The 21,311-nt window shown below is 38.2% G+C and overlaps 1 protein-coding gene across 1 annotated transcript in view; it reads left to right on the forward strand.

The window, feature by feature from the left end:
* Positions 1 to 242: 242 nt before the first annotated feature.
* LOC125249482 (P2X purinoceptor 4-like) overlaps positions 243 to 21,311 on the forward strand; it is a 33,481-nt gene continuing 12,412 nt past the window's right edge. The window contains exons 1-4 of the mRNA XM_048161782.1: positions 243 to 309; positions 409 to 428; positions 17,816 to 17,829; positions 18,174 to 18,318. Coding sequence (XP_048017739.1) covers positions 243 to 309; positions 409 to 428; positions 17,816 to 17,829; positions 18,174 to 18,318 — 246 coding nt within the window. The remainder of the gene's footprint in view (positions 310 to 408; positions 429 to 17,815; positions 17,830 to 18,173; positions 18,319 to 21,311) is intronic.

Raw genomic sequence — 21,311 nt, forward strand, 5'->3', positions numbered from 1 at the left:
AGGGATCCGGTTGACTCATGCTTGTGTTCCGCTGTTATGGTCCGGTCTTCTGTTACAATAGTACCAGTCGAGAGACAGAAGATAGGTTAACAGGTTGTTTATTGAACACAAGCAGAGTATCAGGAGGACAACAGGTGAGTAAACAGTTGCAAGTTCGTGACAGATGAATGATATGGAGAATGACACAGTCCTTTTGTGATTGCAGAGTGACAATGGAGAATGATACTTGCTGAATGGAGTAGATGACTTCAGACAACACTTCACACCAGATCGAAGACGAGGAGCAGAGCTTGGGTACATGGAGTACAGGTAAGTAGCAAGAGGAGTCCTTGAGGCAAGCATACAGGTAAGTCCTTAGATGCAAACGAGACCGGACAATGTGACTGTGTGTGAGTGTGTCTTAAGTAGTGCTGGTAATGAGTGTGCTGGTAAGGTGGAGGTGATGGTGGTTAGTATTCCGGAGAGGGAGTGCGCTGTGATTGGAGGGTGCTGGAGCCTGGCGTGTCTGTGACAGTACTACAATGGATGGTCTAAACAGATGGATTTCTGGATGGTTGGTGAATGGCCACCACGTTCCAACAAGACTGTGACGTCAGCAGGGAGCTAGTGGGTGATGATTTGGGCTGGAATACTGGGAAGCGAGATGGAAGGTCCCTTTAGGGTCTCTGAGGGTATTAAAATGACTTTTCCAAGATATGTAGAGTTCATAACTGGCCGTTTTCAGCTATAGAATAAAAAGGAGGATAGTGCCTTCTGAAATACAATGCACTATGCACTATCCCATGCTGCAAAAAAAAAAAAAAAAAACACCACAGGAATAAAACTGTTTGAAAATGTATTTCTACACCCACTGTAAATGTTTCTCTTTGTGAGGTTTGGTTAGTAGTGGCTAAAATGCATCTTTACGCACAACTGTCGGTCTGCATGGAGAGCTTCTTGAGACTCCAGAGACACCAGCAGCTTCAAATACCTGTTTGCTGCTCATCACTGGCTTTTTTATAGCTGCCCTTTTAATACATTTATTTCTTTTTGACAGGAACTTTCATTAATAAGCCTTTATCTGACCGAGTACTGCTGTGCTGTAAATCACTCACAAATCTTATGATAATTTGATAATCTCAATTCAGTTTTCACACAATATTAGTTGCTTTCATGCCTTTTGCACAACATTGGACCATTTCATGCTTTTCATCTTCAGAAAAATCTTTTTTCCTTCCATATTGGATGATAACTGTGACTTGCTGAATAATGTGGAACAACCTCTAAGTAGGGCTTCCATAGACCTGGCAAATTATTTTGTCTGAGATTGATCTCAGACAGTTATCTAAAAAGACATGGATAAATAAACAAACAAACATTTTCTTAGAAAAACTAAAATCTGAATGTTTATTGTACTGAAATCTTACTGATATGTCACTTGCATAACAATTTGGAACATGGTGTAGGGTTAGGTGATTGCTAAAGCATTTCCCCTTTTTTCATTACTTCCCTTGTCAGGTTGTATTGTTTTCATAGTTCTTGCCTCCTCTTGTCAGGCCAAAAGCCCTTTACCCCTTTAGTGTAGGTGCAAGACAGATAGCAGCTAAGGTAGCAGGCTATTATTAGCTTCCCTGGTGCCGTTGTCTCAGGTGGTAGGCCCCTTATCATGTGGATAAGAGAATGCTAGTGTTGCATAGGCCCCACTTGTCTAGAATTTTCATTCATATTTTGTTCACCTTTTCCCCTGAACCCCTTGAATTAACATTCAATTTTGAGTGTAACAGTGTTAGCTTTATCTAGCTCCCGTTCCCTAGGGTTCAGTACAGATGTGTGAACTTCTGGTTGGTGGTATGAATGAAAAATAAAGCATCACTTTTATGCTTTAAGTTCTAGTTTTTGCCCTACACAATGTGAGCTGTACACAGGTTATTGCTGCCACAGGTTAGCACCTGTTTCTTTAGTAGTAGGCTTGGTTATGGCCTCCTGCAGAACATGGTGATTAATTTGTACTCCCCTTGTGTTGTGTAAAGGTGTTTACTGAGTACATGGCTTGCTGGAATGCATAGCTCAGGTTGAGTTTGCTTTGGGAACCTCACTATTCAGTTTGGTTCTTTTATATCCCTTAGAGTTTAAACACTGCCACAAGAATTGCTTGCATTGTTGGAGTTGAAGGCTTTCGTGAGATAAGCCTCCTTCTAAGCACTGTAGCTTGTTGTGTCACAAGCTCTTGTTGGTGGATGTTTTGATCAGAGTTTCGCTCACTTAGAACATAGACACTGCCACAGGTTTATGTCCGTGTCTATTTGAGGTGGTAGGCCAGTTTTGGGCCTCCTTCAGAGCATGGTAACATATTTATTTTGTTACTGAGTACATTGCCTGTTGGAATGTGTATATTTAAGCTCAGGTTGAGTTAAGATAGGTAACCACACTTTATTGTTTGGTTCTCAGATTAGGCTCCCTTAGAGCTTAGACAGATGTCACTAGCTGACGCCACATGTCTTCTGGAGTCATAGGCCCCAGTTTGGGCCTCCTCTAAGAACATGATGGTGCAGGCTTATTATGGTTGTTGACACTGCCCCTGGCTGACACCCATGTCTCCTGGAGTAGTAGGCCAAGTTTGGGCCTCTTTCTGAGTTTTTTGTACTCCTCTTGCCTTAAGAGTGTTAAGTGCTTTACTGAGTACATTGCCTGTTGGAATGTGTTGATTGGAATTAAGGTCAGGTTGAGCTAATAGTTAACCTCACTGAATAGTGTGGTTCTATATGTGGCTCCCTGAGAGCTTAGTAATTGCCACTAGAAGCTGGTGCCAAGTGACATTCTGAGTTGTAGGCCTCGTTTGGGCCTCCTTCAGAGCATGATGGTGTAGGTTTGTACTCCTCTTGCTTTAACTTTCTGGAGTCGGGAAACGCGCTGGTGCGTTTTGTAGGATTTTTTTCACATTGCAGCAAAACAGACTTAAAATACTCTGTCATTTTTTGTCATAGAGACATAAATAATATATCAATTGAAACGATATAATATCTTGTTTTATTTGTGTACACTCAGAGTAAAAACAAAATGTTGTGCTTTTTGCAAAATAAAGAAAACTAACATGATGCGTGATCTTAGTGAATTACTAATCACAAAAAACGTAGTAAATACTAATCACAAAAAAATTAGACTTATGTCTAAATAAACGCTGAAATGTCAGGTTTTAAATCGTGTAAGTCAAATCGAAAACAAAAATTCTCTGTTTATGTAATCTGTATGAAAAGAGACACATGTCAGATGCCCATGATTCAGCTCATTATCCGCTAATGCAGCCACACCCACGGAATGAGTGCTATTCAGACGCAAATTCTGAGGCAATACATGTATACATCGTCTCAATCGTGTATTTATTGTCTTAAAAAGTGTTTATCTGTATGTTAAAGCGATGGTTAGCGACCTCTGGAAGACATGCCATTAGTTCCTGGAATATACTGTTATATGAAATGCCACAGAGGTAACATAATTTTTCAGACACTTTGCATCACAGAAATACATTATATTTTAAAGTATATAATAGAATTATTTTATAACCATTATTTTAAATTGTAATAATATTTCACAGTATTGCTGTGTAGGGCCTCGCTCGACAGAACTTACCAATGACTTTATCAATGAACAACATGATTGAACAAAGCTTCATTTGGTCCAAAAGATCCATTTCCTGACAGGAAACACCTAGCCTTAACAGAAGTGATGACGTGACTTCTTTTAACAAAGGACTCTGTCTAAAGGACTTCTTAGCTCATCAGCAATAAACTAATCAGAACCCATCACGTGGATCTGATCACATTAAATCTATTGATTCTCTCACAAAACCCTCTTGTATTATCGGACGGAACAGGAAAACACCCATCAACGGATTTAAAGACGAATCTGTCCTATCAATACCTCCCTTGTATTGAGCAATCCATCGTGACCCGGTCACTCGTGACTCCGGTCAAAGTTTAAACTATGCTTAAGGACTCAATCTTGAATCTCAAAAGGGACAATTGTCGATTACTTAAAGTATTAAGTATATCCAGAATAACATTTGCTATGATGTGATTACTAACATGTTGGAGTCAATGCAGTATATGTTTGTATTCCCGTATGCCTCTTCTTTCTCTGGTAATCATTGTTTTAATTAGGTCAGTCTAATAATATGTGTGTAAGAAGTGTGTCATGTTTGAGTTCTAAATGCAGAATTTATAATTCTCTGTAATTCTGTGTGAATGAAACATTGAAATTCAGTATCAGGAAAATATTAAGAAACATTATAAAGTTGTTAATAAAACAGGAGAATGTTCCACAGATATCACGCGATGTGATCAATAGACAATCCATGGGTTTCATGTGACGTCACTGTATTCTATCACCGCCATATTTGTGACCGGTCACAGCTGCGCGCTCTGTTTAAGTCTATGGTGACAGCAGCTACAACTAGCAGAGGAAGGCCAACAAAACACTCTCAGAAGGTTCACAACAAATTTACAATATGTCTGGGATATGTGGTGCTGTTAGCCGCTTTAACAGTCGTCAGAACTACACATTTATTTGATCCCAAAGGAGTTAGATCGGCAGAATTATTGGCTTCATTCAGAAGGGACCACACCACTGGCAGCCAAACAGCAACGCACAACATTAATAACTGCTGGGACTGTCATTTACATAAGATTATAATTGTATACAATATTGTATTAAAATATTGTGAATTCTAGTTGCTGTGTTTCGGCGTGTTATTACAGGATGAACAAATTCACGACACGAGCTGACTACATTACTTAGTCCAAGTACATGCGTGCATGATTTTGTGCAAATATAAGTTGTAATTTTATGTCTATCTTGTATAAATATATATGAATTACCCTATATAGGATGTGTTCCTTTGAGTTAATTAACTTAAAGCGCTTCATTTTACGGATGTTCATTCAGCGCGCAGCTCAAATAATCAAAATGAGATGATTTGAGAAAAAAATCTGTTATTGTTCGTGATCCTTATTAATCAAACCATGTGTTGCTGAATATAATACAAGAACAATATAAGAGCTAGTTATTAAAAATAATGTATTATTTTTTTTAAAAAATATGAAAGTTTTAATATTACTGTAAACATTTTAATGACTTAATCATTGCTGTTTGAGCTGCGCACGCTGAAGCTGAAGAGAATAAAAACCCGTAAACAAAGTTAATTAACTCAACGGAACACATCCTATATAGGGTAATTCATATATATTTATACAAGATAGACATAAAATTACAACTTATATTTGCACAAAATCATGCACGCATGTACTTGAACTAAGTAATGTAGTCAGCTCGTGTCGTGAATTTGTTCATCCTGTAATAACACGCCGAAACACAGCAACTAGAATTCACAATATTTTAATACAATATTGTATACAATTATAATCTTACGTAAATGACAGTCCCAGCAGTTATTAATGTTGTGCGTTGCTGTTTGGCTGCCAGTGGTGTGGTCCCTTCTGAATGAAGCCAATAATTCTGCCGATCTAACTCCTTTGGGATCAAATAAATGTGTAGTTCTGACGACTGTTAAAACGGCTAACAGCACCACATATCCCAGACATATTGTAAATTTGTTGTGAACCTTCTGAGAGTGTTTCGTTGGCCTTCCTCTGCTAGTTGTAGCTGCTGTCACCATAGACTTAAACAGAGCGCGCAGCTGTGACCGGTCACAAATATGGCGGCGGACATAGCGGAAGTGACGTCTTTGAAACCCATGGATAGACGAGGCGTGTCTAATCTCCGTAGCAACGTCTCATTGGAGGATCGCTCCTTTAAAACTATGCTGTCCAAACAAGCTAGAGCTGGAAGTCAGAAGTCGGTCAGAAATCGCTCGAAATCGGTCAGAAGCCGGACTGAAGCACAGTCGTTGAAGCCCGGTAGCCGAAGCACCGCTACTTTGACCACGGCGGAAAAGTCGCATGGGTCATTGATAACTGATTGACCGGGGCTGATTTTCCATCTAACACCCGACTTCAACCACGAGCTGCGCCGCTGATCATTCGACAGCCGTCACATCCAGACTCCGCAACCCTCTGTGAAATATCTGACCAAAGTCTCCCAAGAAGAGAGCCGCTCAAGCCAGACGCTCAGAACAGCGCGTTGCACCAGCCAGCAGCATCCTTCAAAGCTTCCGCGCAACCCACAGGGCTTTCCCGAGAAGACGTCACCTGAAAGACAGCCAATCCAGAACGGGATTCCGCTGTACACGAGTCACGGAACAACTCGATTACCTCAGCTGTCACAGCAAACGCAGGTACAAGCAAACTTCTCTCTCTCTTGCTGGAAACTGGTGAAACTCCTTTAAACCTAAAGAATCAAGCCAAAGCTCTGCTTTTGTGATTTTCCTCAGGTTATGAGTTAAGTTAGCACTGAACTTGAGACTTTTCATAACTCATCAACTCCGCGAATGTGTGTGCATGTATGTATGTGTGTGTGTGTGTGTGTTTAGCCTTAGTTTCCTGTAATCATTAGAAGTAGTCAATAAATCTTGTTTTGATTTTCACATATACGAGTTTCTTGTGCTGTGTATCACATTACTGCCTTAAACTCAAAAGATCCTAAAAGTTACCTCTTGCTTATAATAATCATAATAAAATATTGTTACTGTTGGCCACAGAATAATATTTTATCCAGAATTGGTAAAATACTTTAACCTCAATTTTCGCTGGACGAATAATTGATGAAGTGTTAAATATTAATTCTGAATCATTTACAGTGAATCATTTACAGTTGATTCAATTTTTATTCCCTGTAACAATTAAATTGAGCTAATAAATAGGCTAAGTCCTTACAGCTGTTTTTTCTGTATGTTTTATATAAACCATGATGAGCTTGAGACATGATCACAGAGGGTTTTTTCACAGCCTACCTGACTGAAAGAGCTCATTATTTATGCAGGTCATTAGAGGTTCTTTTGTCTTCTCAGGTGTAAATCACCCTTTATTCATGATGATTCACGCCTCCACGCATACTGTGTATCTTGACAAAAAGTGTCTTACAAAAACTAAATCAATATATTGTTTTATATGAACGAGTAGGAAGGATAATTTTTACATAATTTTGAAGCAAAAACTCTAGTCTATAATATCCAATACCCAGAAGTCTTGTGGTGTAATGACTCATCACTCGACATAGGATCCATTTTGCAAGCTTTATTAAAAGTACTCGTCGTCGTACAGGCAGGGGTCAGAACCAGCAAACACAGCAATGAAGAGCAGGCAGAATCGTGGTCGGAAACAGGCAGGAGGTCAGGGTAACAAGCAAGATTCACAGTCCAAAGAACAGGCACTAGGTCGGTGGGCAGGCAGCAACGGGTCAGTAACGATCAGCAAACAAAGACAGCAACAGATAATCCAACAGGGTATAAACGCTCAGAATTGTCAGCCGGGGCAATGATCAAGACTTCACGTAGTAACTTCTTCTTCTTCTTCTTCTTAGTCGTTTTTTATTGGCGGTTCGCAATCTTAAAAAGAGCATTACCGCCATCTACTGTGGGCGATGGATTCGCGTAGTAACTGTGTCTGGGAGCTGCTTAAATAGTGTTCATAACGAGCTGCAGCTGGCGAGCAATCAGAGTCCAAGGCACGGGGTTATGGGAAATGTAGTGCGAATCAGTATACATGGATGAGTGGATGCGTGAGTGTCAGTATTCAGGAGATGGAGCCCTCTGCTGGCCAGTAGAGGGAATCACGGGGTTCGTCTCCGTGACATGTGGACACAGATTTAATATATTTTTTTGGCTTTATTTCAGTGACTTAAGTTTTTTGTTTTTTCAATAACCACGCATAAACATTATTTCTTCGAAAACACAAACATGTGCATACATGTTCATCACATATTATTGTAGCCTAGTTTGTGCTGAATACAGTGTAATGACACTTTTTCAATTAATATGTTTATGAACAACTGAAAAAAGCACAAATGTCAGGGCATGTCAAAACTTATCCAGGGCCCCGAAAATCCTCAGACCCCAGAGTGTTAAGAGTAAAAGGTGTTTTACTGAGTACATGACCTAGTGGTCATGTAGTTAACCACACTTGAGAAGTTTGGTTATTCTACTTGGCTCCCTTAGAGCTTAGAACACTGCTGTGAGCTGATGCCACGTGTCTGGAAGTCGTAGACCCTTTTTTGGGCCTTCTGCAGGGCGTGTTAGCGTATGCTATACTCCTCTTGCTTTAAATAGTAAAAAGTGTTTTTACTGAGTACACTGCTCGTCAGATTGTGTTAGGTAGACTGTTATGTGGGCACTCTCAGTCTAATCTGCCAGATTTGCTTATCAGCAAGCAAGCTGTTCAGGTGTGCGGCCTTCACAGGCATCCCTTTAAGCTTCCCCCTCCCATATCTGGGTGTTCTCTAAGCAGCTTGAGTGCATGTTGGCCTTTAGCAAGGCTGCTGAGATGTATTTCTACACATGTAGAATTTGTGTCATGTGGCAGGCCCTCTCCTGGGCCTTCATGATTTTGTGCCTACAGTATGGTTTATCTGTTAGGTCGAGCTCTGTACTCCCCTCGTTTGAGGGTTGTCCTGCATAGTACTTAGCTCCCTAAGATGGTCAGTGGTTGAAGGCCTCTCTGAGGCCTCCCTATTGAGGATCAGCCCTCAGGCTGTTAAATGTACTCCCCTTGCTGAGTTCCTTTGGAGTGCACAGCCTCCTCAGTGCAAATAATCACACACTGAGTAGATCCTAGGATTGAGCAGAGTGTTACTCCCCTCATTAGTAAGGGTAAAAGAGTGCTAAGCTGAGTCCTACTCTCCAGGGTGCCCCTCTCTACGCTCTGGTCTTAGCTGGTTACTGCCTCTTTTGCAGTAACTCTTACTGGATATCTTCTCTGAAGAATGTGATTGGAGCCTCTGTGATCAGACAAGTTGTTGGCCAAGACTCGGTTTCTGTAACGTAGACCAGGTCAGGCATCCCTCAGGGTACAGTTGAGTACATTCCCCTGACAAGTGACTGGCTAGGGTTCCCTCGGGCCCCCTGGCCACATTCCCTTAAAGGTACCCTCTTTTCTTTGAAAAGAAGCTTGGTTCCAGAAGCATTTGAGCGGCCTTGGTAGGTCTTCTGAGGAAGCCTTTTTGAGGCTTATAGCTATTGCTGTTGGCCATAGGGAATGCTGTTACTAACAGCTAAGTATGACCAGTAGGGGGAGTGGTTCTGGCACTTCAGTTGAAGCTGCTAGTTGTGATGTTTGTCTAGCCATTTGTGGCATGCACTCCCCTCAAGCATGGCAGCGTGGGTGTATCTTTCCCCATATGCGTTCAAATGCAGTGTAGAGTTCCCTTTCGAAAGGGAATGTCTCAGGTTACATATGTAACCATGGTTCCCTGAGAACAGGGAACGAGACACTGCATTACCTGCCATGCATTGGGGCTGTCTGCTGAACATACTAAGTTATGATAAGGTACTGACTGCTTCTCTAGGTGCTCCTTTTATACTTCCAGGTCACATCTTTAATGATGTCATAGCCTGTCACCGGCCAATAGGATTGGTGAGATTTGATAATTGCTTTCAGACACCGGTTCACGTGATGGCATTCCCCATATGCGTTCAAACGCAGTGTCTCGTTCCCTGTTCTCATGGTTACATACGTTAACCTGAGACGTTCTCATACAGCAAGGTAAGTAAAGTCAGATCAATAATATTGTTGAATATTAAAGTCCCCCTTGTGCTTTTAATGTTGTTTATGTGGTGTTTTTACAGTTTTTGCCTATTGCTTGAACACTATAGACACATGCTTAGACCAAAGTAACAAAACTTGAAGCTTAAACACAGTGTAACCATACCTTAAACAAAAGCGCCTCTTTGCACTTCAGTTGCAATTCTGCAACACACTTGCTTCTGCACACTACACACTATTTCATACATAAGACACTTCATTCATAAATGAAATCTCATGGGTACCATTGGGAAAACACATCTATTCAAAATACAAAACACATAGGGTGATTGAAAAAACTTAGACACACACCTGAAAACACTTACTTACAAAACTGATCACCAATCAGCCAACCACAAACAGGCCTAAGTTGAGCCATTTTGAGAACTTTGCAAGCATGGAGGTAGAGGCAGAAGAAGAGGAAGACAAAGAGAGAGGGGAGTAGGACTGGCTATGCATGGAACAATATTTCAGATGATATTAGAGCAACGTTGGTGGATCATGTGATAAATCATGGCCTGACAATGAGGGAAGCTAGGCAGAGAGTCCACCCATATCTAAGCCGGTTCACAGTTGCATCCATCATAAGGACATTCAGACTCATGATGACCTTCTGGGGGTGGTTGGCAACGCCTGTTCACCCAACAGCAGGAACTTGCCATTGTGGAAATGGTCAGAGCAAACAATGCAATCCGTCTCCATCAGCTACGGAAACAAATACTTGCAGATAGGCAAGTATTCATCAACATCAATCGAGTAGGCATTACCACTATCAGACATGTCTTGGTAAAGCACAAAATCACATTGAAGCAATTGTACAAGGTCCCATTTGAAAGGAACTGTATCAGGGTCAAAGGACTTTGACAAGAATATGTACAGGTAAGTGTTGCAGTCCTTTACATTTACAATACAGTATTTATGTAATCCAGTACAGTAATACTGTACTGGATGGAGTATCCTAATGAATTTATTTACATTGATGAGGCTGGTTTCAACAGTAGACGATGGGGTCGTAAAATATAATTGGCCAAAGGGCAATTGTGCACGTCCCGGGACAGCATGGGGGAAACATCACAATGTGTGCCACCATAAGCCTTCGAGGGCTACTACACCATCATGCCAAACTAGGTCCCCACAATACGCAACATAAACTCAGATTTCTCAATGTACTTCATGATGCAGTTGTACAGGACAGATCAGAGCAGCCCAGGTTTGTTGTTGTCTGGGATAATGTTAGTTTTCACTGGGCTGTTCTGGTCCGGGACTGGTCCACCAATCATGATCAATTTGAAGTTATATATTTGCCCCCTTACCCGCCATTTCTAAACCCTATCGAATATTTTTTTTCCCGCTTGGAGATGGCGTGTATATGACCGTCAACCACATACCCGCATGCCTCTTCTACAGGCAATGGAACAGGCATGCAGAAACATTGAGGTAACGTCAATCCATGGATGGATTCGGCACACAAGGCGTTATTTCCCCCATTGCTTCGCAGGAGAAAATATCGCTTGTGACGTTGATGAGATCCTGTGGCCAGACCCAAACAGATGGCAGGATCTGTAATCCCACCCACGCACAATTGGCCTGTTTTTCGTTTTTACAGTAGTGTATTTTGTTTTATTTTTGTATTATTTTTGCGTTACTGCATTTACTGTACTGTACTGTAAAGTATAGTACTGTGATGTGCAGTATTGAGTTGATGTCATTTGTAACCTATCAGTACTTTTATTTTTGGTTGTTGTGAAAACCTTTGTTGGGGAAAAAAAACAGAACAAAAACTGTAATGTTGCACTGAGCTTCACAGAATGCTAACTGATGAACTGAATAAAAACAGTGAAAATTAATTGCAGTGTTTTATATAATGTACACTAGTGTGTTGCTGCTAATCTGAAAGTGTATTCATATGATGCAAGTGTGTATCATTTCGTCATCAGAGTGACATTTCGACAAAGGAATGTTAGGTTTTGATAGCAGAGTTTTAATTCGACATAGATGTGAATGGTTTATTTCCCAGTGTTGTGTCTTGTGTGCTTGTGTGTGAAGTTTTGACACAATGAGCCAATATTTTTGCAAAAAGTGTTCAAGCAATAGGCAGAAACTGTAATATGCTTTAAGACAAACCTTGTGCAAATTCATAAGTCAACACCATTGCTGAGTATTTTCTCTGTAAAATTGCTGTGAACCAAAGACAGTCTCAAAAACGCAGTTTAAAATCACTGGTGTTTCTGATGTCACAAACTACCAAACACATCACAAAGGGATGCAAATCATTACTATTCTCTGAAGCAGGGGAGTTTCAAAAGAAGCAGGTTATCCTGGGATATTTTTCTGTTGATATGAAAAATCATTTAGCAATATAGCGGTTGTATGATGTATATTACGATGTTATGATGAACTATATGCCTTTATCCACTGATGTTCTGAGTTATTCCAAGTGTTTGTAAAGATGCTGATTGTTAGAAGGCAGCTGTCTGACACTGAGATGAAGAACAGGAAAATGGTTTGTGTAACATTAGCACATTATCAGCTGTTTGATAACAGTCAAGCAAAAGCTTAATCATATTAATTACTGTTATGTGACTGGTGTTGTAAAAAGTGATACCATTGTGCAGCTTTTACCTCAGTAAGTCGACCGAGTGGATCTGTGAGCTGGCATGAGCGAGTGGAGGCTGGGCTAATTTGCCTATTCATTGATCCGCATATACTTAATGAGCCAAGGGTGTAGAGTTACATTCAGGTATTTTAAGGCATGAAGACATTTTTTCACAGATTTAAATTTGTCATTTTGGTGATCAAAATTAGTTTTAAGGGATAAAATATTGATCATAGAAGGACTAAGATATAAAGTCTTGTTGGACTACTCACATTTAAGTACTGATGATGGATTTATTCTTTTCTTAGATTTCTATAAAGCATTCATATCCCAGTTAGCAGACGATACTGCACCAGGTCCCAGCTGCTCTTAAAGTTGCAGTAAGCGAATTCTGAGAAACACAGTTGAAAGTGGATTGGGCAGAGTACTAAAACACACTTGTAGCCAATCAGCAGTAAGGGGCGTGTCCACTTATGATGGGGGAGGTGCCTGTGTTGCATAGTGTGTTTGTGAATTTGGGGGTGGAGCTATAAAGATAGGGGTGTGATCCTTTTGGATAGGGGCATGTTTGTTTTGGTCATTTCAAATATCAACAGCGTTTCTCAGAAATCACTTACTGCACATTTAAAGTAGATGAGTTTTCTAAAGCTTGTGACCTTAGTTTAAACATTAACAAGTGTGAACTGTTATCTATTAAAGACTGTTAGTTACAGCATATTGCTGAAAGAATCAGTGAGATATTTGGGGATTGTTACCATGAAAGATCAAAAATCAAGATGTTAGATAAATTTTGATCCCATATTTCAGAAGACTAAAACAAAGCTGAATCACAGTTTTTTTTTTTTTTTTTTTTTTTGAGGGATTTATTACTAAAAGGCAGAGTTTTGTTGTTTGTCAAATGAAACTTGAAACTGTTATGGCCCAGGTGCCTCCAACCCTTTATGTTAATCAGCTTTGACTATGTATTTATTTAATTATTTATTTTAGTTTAATATTTGCAGCACTCGTGAACAGTCATGGTTCACATGCATGGACCGTCTATACTTGCACAACACAATGTTTAACCCATATGTGGCAGTGGTTAATAAAGTTGGATTTGCCAATCATTTTCTTGCAAAGGCGAAACATTTTATCAAAAGCACCCGAATAAAGTCCACTTTTTAGTTTTTTTACTTTTTAGTGTTCTCTTGAGGACCACCCTAGTATATATATATTTATATAATGTATATGTTCACATATGCAGACCTATTTGTACTTTATTTTCATATTTGGTGACTTTTTGTGAAAAATTGTGACTTTTGAGGGTGGTCCTAGAGATTTTCAGAGGGAGGGGTTTGGCAACACTGCACATCTTCTTTAGAAACATCGAGTGAAGTAGCAGCATAGATTAATCTTGACAGTCCCTCAGCTTTACACAACAAAACTCTGCCTTTTAGTAATAAATCCCTCAAAAAAAACAAACAAAAAAAAAAAAAAAAACTGTGATTCAGCTTTGTTTTAGTCTTCTGAAAAATGGGATCAAAATTTATCTAACATCTTGATTTTTGATCTTTCATGGTAACAATCCCAAAATATCTCACTGATTCTTTCATATTAGCAATATGCTGTAACTAACAGTCTTTAATAGATAACAGTTCACACTTGTTAATGTTTAAACTAAGGTCAGAAGCTTTAGAAAACTCATCTACTTTTTTCACCTTGATCAATGTAACTCTGGGTCATTTGCCCTTCTGCAGCATGGGCTTGGCTATCACTGGGATGCTGGTCAGACAGTCCACAGTTTACTATATTCATCATTAGTTGCTGGACAGACCGTCTGATAACTCTTTACCCATTCAGCTCTATATTTAGAGAGCCTCTTCATGCATATACTGCTCATGTCTGTGTGTTCAGTGTGCAGGGCATGGCAGGATTGAGTGCAAACGGGAGATCACGGCAGGGTGCGGCCAACTATGCCAAGGTTAAATTGCCCAAAATAAAAATAAAAATTCCAAAAAAAACCCCACTAATTTTATTTAAAAATAGCTAAAATAGCTCATTGTCGCAAGACATTAATAAAAGTCACAGCAAAAATGAGAAAGTAGCTAAATATGGCGACAAAATCCCCAAATTGGCAGCACTGTAGATGTGTAAAGCTATCGGATAATGCTTTATTTAATTTTCTTTGGAAAAACAAAACATTACATTAGGAAATCTATAATAATGAATACTTATGAATCAGGTGGATTAAACTTCCTTGATTTCAGTACTTTCAATAATATTTTTTTTAACATTAATTAGATTAGACATTTCATTCTAAACCCAAATTCTCTTTGCAATTTTATTCCCAGTTTTATTTTCTCCAAAGTAGGTGATCTTGAGTTTCTCTATATTTGCAATTACAAAATTGACAAAATCCCTCTGAAATGTTTTGCTTTCACAAACAAATGTTGCTGGCTCGGTCCCTGTTACCCCACAGATATTTAATTTTCAACAATTACAATATATTATTTAAAAATAAATCCTTCAATTTTGGAAAGATGTTTTTTAGCAGGTATAACATGAGTCGACCAATTATTAAATCAAGAAGGCATTCTACTCACTTTATTCTGAGTTTCTACATTTCCATAAAATTCCAGTGACACCAAGAGAGTTTTTTTTATACCATTATAAAATACAGAGTTAAACTAAACTGTTAAACTACTGTTTTAGTGTTGTATATCACATTCACATTTCATATATCAAACTTATAACATATATCAAAGGCTACCTGTTTGTTCCATTATGTCCAGAAGCTTCTTTCCATGTCGCAGAAAGTTATTTGTTGATGAAGTCAGTCAGTCTGAACAGGAAAATTCAGCTAAAGTGGCTTTTCCTCTGTAAATGATTTGTAAAAGCAGGAAAGAAAACAGCAGCTGATATGTAACAGAATGAAATATCTGTCACATTATAAAGACTTTCCGACTGGCAAAAACATATACCACCACACACACTTTGAAAATTATTATCAAGGTAAATTGCTTATACAGTTTTTTTTATTCGCTTTGGTACTATTTTCACAAGTAAGGTGTACATTTTCAAAACACTTAGTACAAAAATCCAAACTGATCACACTTGTAACACAGCTAGTCATTGTTTCAAAACCTGATCTCATGCATTCATTCTAGCTGTACATATTTTCATTCTACATAATCACTGTTTTAAACACAAGATCATTGTGTAAAGGGAACATTTGGTTTAATCACTGAAACACAACAGTATGATCTTCTTTCAGTTTAGTACTTTTACCATTCAGTTAATTCAACAGCAAACAATGCAAGATACATGTTTCAAATCACCCTTTATGCTGAAATAATTATCATTATCATAGTTATCACAGGCTACAGATGCCACATTAGAAAATACACTTACATTACCTAAATTACATAATTGACATAAAATCCATAATGTTTGTAATAATATCTATTCAGTGCCTTATCAAAAGGTATGAAGTATAACACGTCACGTCATGACACCCTGCATTGTGAACCAAATGTTCAAACCAAAAGGATGGTAATACCAGTAAATTTAGAACCAGTGGGGACATTTGGTTCACAACGCTGGGTTTACCATGACCCCACACACTCACTCTGACAATTGTGGTCATTGTCTAATATAAACTGCATATAATGTAAAAAGAATTCATTACATTTAGTTATCCATATCGGAAAATGCAAACAAGTTCTATAAAAACTATGCCTATAGAATCAATATCTATAGAAATCTATAGGTGTACCAAATGATCCATTGATTAACCATTAAGTTCAGTTGGATTTAATAATAGACAAATGTATTAAACTGAACGAAAAGAGATGCAAATCAAAAGTTGGATAATAATAGCATTATGAAAGGCAGTTACTGTGAATGAAACATTTATATAGATGAAACACTTATTTTGTGTTGTGAAAACGCTACGTTCTGATTTTGTGCATTGTACTAACACAATTGAAAATATGCTGAAATGTTTGAAAAAAGTGCACTTTTGATGATCTGTTGTGATATTAGTACTAAGAGTTTTGAAAATTTACCAGTTGCTTGTGAAAATTGCACCAAAGCGAATAAAAAAACTGTAAAAGTCGCTTTCCTCAAGGGGACCAAAAAAAAAAAAAAAAAAATCATGGTAAACCCTGTGTTTGTGAACTAAATGAAATGTCCAAACCAAAAGGATGATAATACCAGTAATTTTAGACCTAGTGGGGACATTTGGTTCACAACGCAGGATTTACCACGAGTTTACAGTACCATGACCCCACACACTCACTTTGACAATTGTGGTCATCATCTAAGATAAATTGCTTATAATGTAAAAAGAATTAATTACATTTGGTTATCCATATCGGAAAATGCAAACAAGTTCTATAGAAACTATGCCTATAGAATCAATATCTATAGAAATCTATAGGTGTACCAAATGATCCATTGATTAACCATTAAGTTCAGTTGGATTTAATAATAGACAAATGTATTAAACTGAACGAAAAGAGATGCAAATCAAAAGTTGGATAATAATAGCATTATGAAAGGCAGTTACTGTGAATGAAACATTTATATAGATGAAACACTTATTTTGTGTTGTGAAAACGCTACGTTCTGATTTTGTGCATTGTACTAACACAATTGAAAATATGCTGAAATGTTTGAAAAAAGTGCACTTTTGATGATCTGTTGTGATATTAGTACTAAGAGTTTTGAAAATTTACCAGTTGCTTGTGAAAATTGCACCAAAGCGAATAAAAAAACTGTAAAAGTCGCTTTCCTCAAGGGGACCAAAAAAAAAAAAAAAAATCATGGTAAACCCTGTGTTTGTGAACTAAATGAAATGTCCAAACCAAAAGGATGATAATACCAGTAATTTTAGACCTAGTGGGGACATTTGGTTCACAACGCAGGATTTACCACGAGTTTACAGTACCATGACCCACACACTCACTTTGACAATTGTGGTCATCATCTAAGATAAATTGCTTATAATGTAAAAAGAATTAATTACATTTGGTTATCCATATCGGAAAATGCAAACAAGTTCTATAGAAACTATGCCTATAGAATCAATATCTATAGAAATCTATAGGTGTACCAAATGATCCATTGATTAACCATTAAGTTCAGTTGGATTTAATAATAGACAAATGTATTAAACTGAACGAAAAGAGATGCAAATCAAAAGTTGGATAATAATAGCATTATGAAAGGCAGTTACTGTGAATGAAACATTTATATAGATGAAACACTTATTTTGTGTTGTTCAAACGCTACGTTCTGATTTTGTGCATTGTACTAACACAATTGAAAATATGCCGAAAAGTTTGAAAAAAGTGCACTTTTGATGATCTGTTGTGATATTAGTACTATGAGTTATGAACATTTACCAGTTGCTTGTGAAAATTGTACCAAAGTAATTAAAAAGAAAACATTACTATCAACTGAATGTTTCTCTTGTGCTCAAAACACTTCACTGCTCATTTCCGTGTCTCTGTGGTCTTGTTAGTACATGCCTAAAAGTTTCAGACCTCTGTCATTTCTTCTCTAACAGGAAGAGAAGATAAAGTGAGTGAGAGGATTGACATCTCAACCAAATGAAGCAGCCACAATCACAATGATGGAGAGAATAAAGAGCTGTTTTTTTCAATACTCTACCCCACGAATACTAGTGGTAAAATCCCAGGGAATAGGACTGATTTATCGTCTGTATCAGCTCGGGGCATTTATCTTTTTTCTCGGGTAAGTTGCTAAGTGACTAAGAAACAACCTTAGAAAATCATTCAGAGTCAGCAATTTTCAATGCAGTTAAATGATTTGCAAACAAATTACATTCATGTTCATTTCAAAGAACGTCAGCATACAGTAGTAATGTTTACTTATGTTGATTCTGCTATGTGATTTTTATATAGCTATATAATTGGGAGAGGAGGCCACCAGGTCACTGAAAGCGTCCTCAGCTCGGTCACAACTGAAGTAAAAGGCATCGCTCAAACAAACACCACAGAGCTCGGTGAACAGATCTGGGATGTTGCTGACTACATCATCCCACCTCAGGTAGTTGTTGTTATAAGGTAGAGGTACAGGCTAAATGATTTTAATTGCACAAATGAACACTTGACAGTAACATCACCTTATGGATTACAGAGAAGTTACTGGCTGAAGGCTTTTTGCACCCTCATACACTGCTTAGTGTGTGCTCTATTAACTTACAAGAGCTATTTACAATGTCAGTGGAAAAATATGTTATAATGCAGTGGTTCTGATGAGATATTTGTGTTATCACTATTTTAACACATTGTGTGTCATTTTCTGTTGTCTTTGTTAAGAGGGATAAAACACATCCTGAGTTAAAAGTAGCCGGAAATATGTTGTCCTTAACTAGACTCACAAATGTGTTAAGATATAGCACAGGTTGTGTTGTTTTGAACACATCAGTTTTAAGAGTTAAAGATACATGCAATGCATACAGTATTTGAATTTACAGACATAGAAGCAGCATCCTCAGTGCCATATTAGGATGAGGAGAAGAAACTGCACACAAACTTTATTGGTTCTGTGTCAGGTTTGAATGTCCTGAGGAGAAAGAGATTTCAGGACACTAGCAGTTTCTGCACACCCATTATAATACCTCTGAGAGTTGTATAAAAAAAAAAAAAGCACTTCCCACACTTTTATAACCACTTCCGTACTGTGAGATAATACTTTACCTGTCACAGTCATGTTGAGTTTCTGTCTTTTTTAGTTATCAGTCTTATGTTTACACGTCAACGTACTAAAAATAGAAAAGATTTTGTTTTCCTTGTACAGACGACAACGCTGTCAAATTCAAATTCTGCAGTCAGGTCAGTAGTTGGCAAGTCACTTTGTTGAAAAACACTACCTGCCAATGAACATGTATTACTCATGACATCACAGTTCTCACAAATTCATGTTTCTTGTAGTTTACACAGAGACAATAATGGTATTGACTTCAAAGATTTGCACTTTGAAACCCGTTTTCAGATGTTTGCGTTTTCAGGCCCCCAAAGCATATAAAAAGTTATCAGTTTTAAGTTGAAAATTGTCATTTAAACATTATTGAAAAATCTTTTTTTTTTTCAGAACAAAAATTGCTAAATATTGACAAGTCATTTTTATTTTTATAATTGTGATTTCATAATATTTAGATATGAATCCAACAGAAAAAAAAAAAAAAAAAAAAAAAAAAAAACCTTGTGAAAATATATCTTTCAGTTAGTCAAATAGAACATAGCAAATAGTAGAGATCTGCAGCCATCTACTGGTAAAAGTAAAAAATCTTACACTAAACCATGTCAAATTATCCATGTTATCCCCATGAATGAAAGTTACAAATGTGGGTCTTTTATAAAGTTAATTTTACATTTTATACATGTTTTTGTATTAAAAAAAAAAAAAAAACTATTTAAAAAAATATATATATTTTTTAATTTATTTATATAAAAATATATCATAAATCCTCCAATGTGTGAGCAGTCCAGGATGTCCCAGGCTGGAATCAGCCTCTCTCCTCAGGACAATTGTAGCAAATTAGCTCAAAATAAATATGAATAATTAATCATAACTTGTTATAATTATAAATATTTGGATCAGTTAATAAAATTAACTTAATATAATAAAATTAATATTAAAATCAATTAACCTGTTGTCCAATGAACACACAGTGTTAACTGTTTATTAATTCTAAGAAATGTTCATTTCCAGGTTATAGGAAATAACAATCTTATTGTACAGTACTACTCAGAGCATGTAGTCAGGATCTGCATGAATAGGGACTCCAGTACATGAGCGTGAAACTCGGACTTTACGTGTGACATGAACAAGACTTTATTAACTAGACTAAACACTTAAGACCTCACCCAGATCCCTGCTAACCAGCCTTGACCACAGAAACAGCCATCATATCACCAAGTGTCACCGCCAACCAACCACCTCACGACGCCCGTACATCCAGAGCAAGCCTACACACTTGTTGATGATGAAAGACCATGCATGGCATCCTTTGAAAATCATCTCCCTCACTTCTGTCCTGCCATGGACAAGAACAGGTGCACAGGATCAGGATGGAACTGACCAAGGACCAACACCTTACAGTGTACACAGTCTCTAACCACCCCACCTGTGAGACTGGTGAAAACACTGCAGCCCTGACTGACAACTAGGAACTACTTGAAACCCGACCATCATGATACAACTGACCATCGTCCGACGATGTCTCCACCTGAACCTCGTCGCTCGAAAGGGGGGAAATACGTAACGAATAGACATGATCAAAATGATTTAGGCATCATAAAATCCTTCATTTTCTCTCCTGTTGTTCAAACTAAGTCATCGGCTCCAAAGAGTTGAAAAACCAGTTCTCTTCAAAGGTTAGTTATCACCTAGGCTCCCCTGAATGACCTTAGTAGAGACGATGTCTGGAGCTCTCTGGAAGCTTCAAAGACAGGAGTTGATCCCCTCTTCTGCGTCCCCCAACTGATGTCAGACATCAGTGGAAGCAGCAATAATAATCCATTCAAATATAATGGCCAACATTTATTCATATCAGGCATACATAATGGGCCTACTGTAACGAAGGCAGGACTCAGAGTAAGATCCAAATGCAAAGCTTTATTAAATGTTGAGCGTGGTCGTACAGGCATGGTCAAACGGGGCGAACAGGAACATCAGAGACAGGCAGAATCGTAGTCAGAGAACAGGCAGAGGTCAAAAGGCAGGCAGCTATCAATCAACGAACAGTAGAACCAGACAGGGATCAGAAACAGGAACCGTAACAGACAGGATAAACAGGATGAACGCTTGGAAATGTTACACAGGGAAAACAAGACCTAGCCACACCAAGATTCAGCAGCTTTGTTGGGCGTCCTAGTCCCAGCATGGATCCTGCAATGCACCTTGTCAGCCTTCGTCAAGGTAACTGCACCCTGGAGGCACATATTCAGAGATTCCTGGACATTGCTCATTTTTCTGATCTGCCGGACTGTGCCCTTATTGACTTCTTTGTTTATGGATTAAACGAACCACTAAAG

This window comes from Megalobrama amblycephala, linkage group LG16, assembly GCF_018812025.1.
Source record: "Megalobrama amblycephala isolate DHTTF-2021 linkage group LG16, ASM1881202v1, whole genome shotgun sequence".
Taxonomy (NCBI): Eukaryota; Metazoa; Chordata; class Actinopteri; order Cypriniformes; family Xenocyprididae; genus Megalobrama; species Megalobrama amblycephala.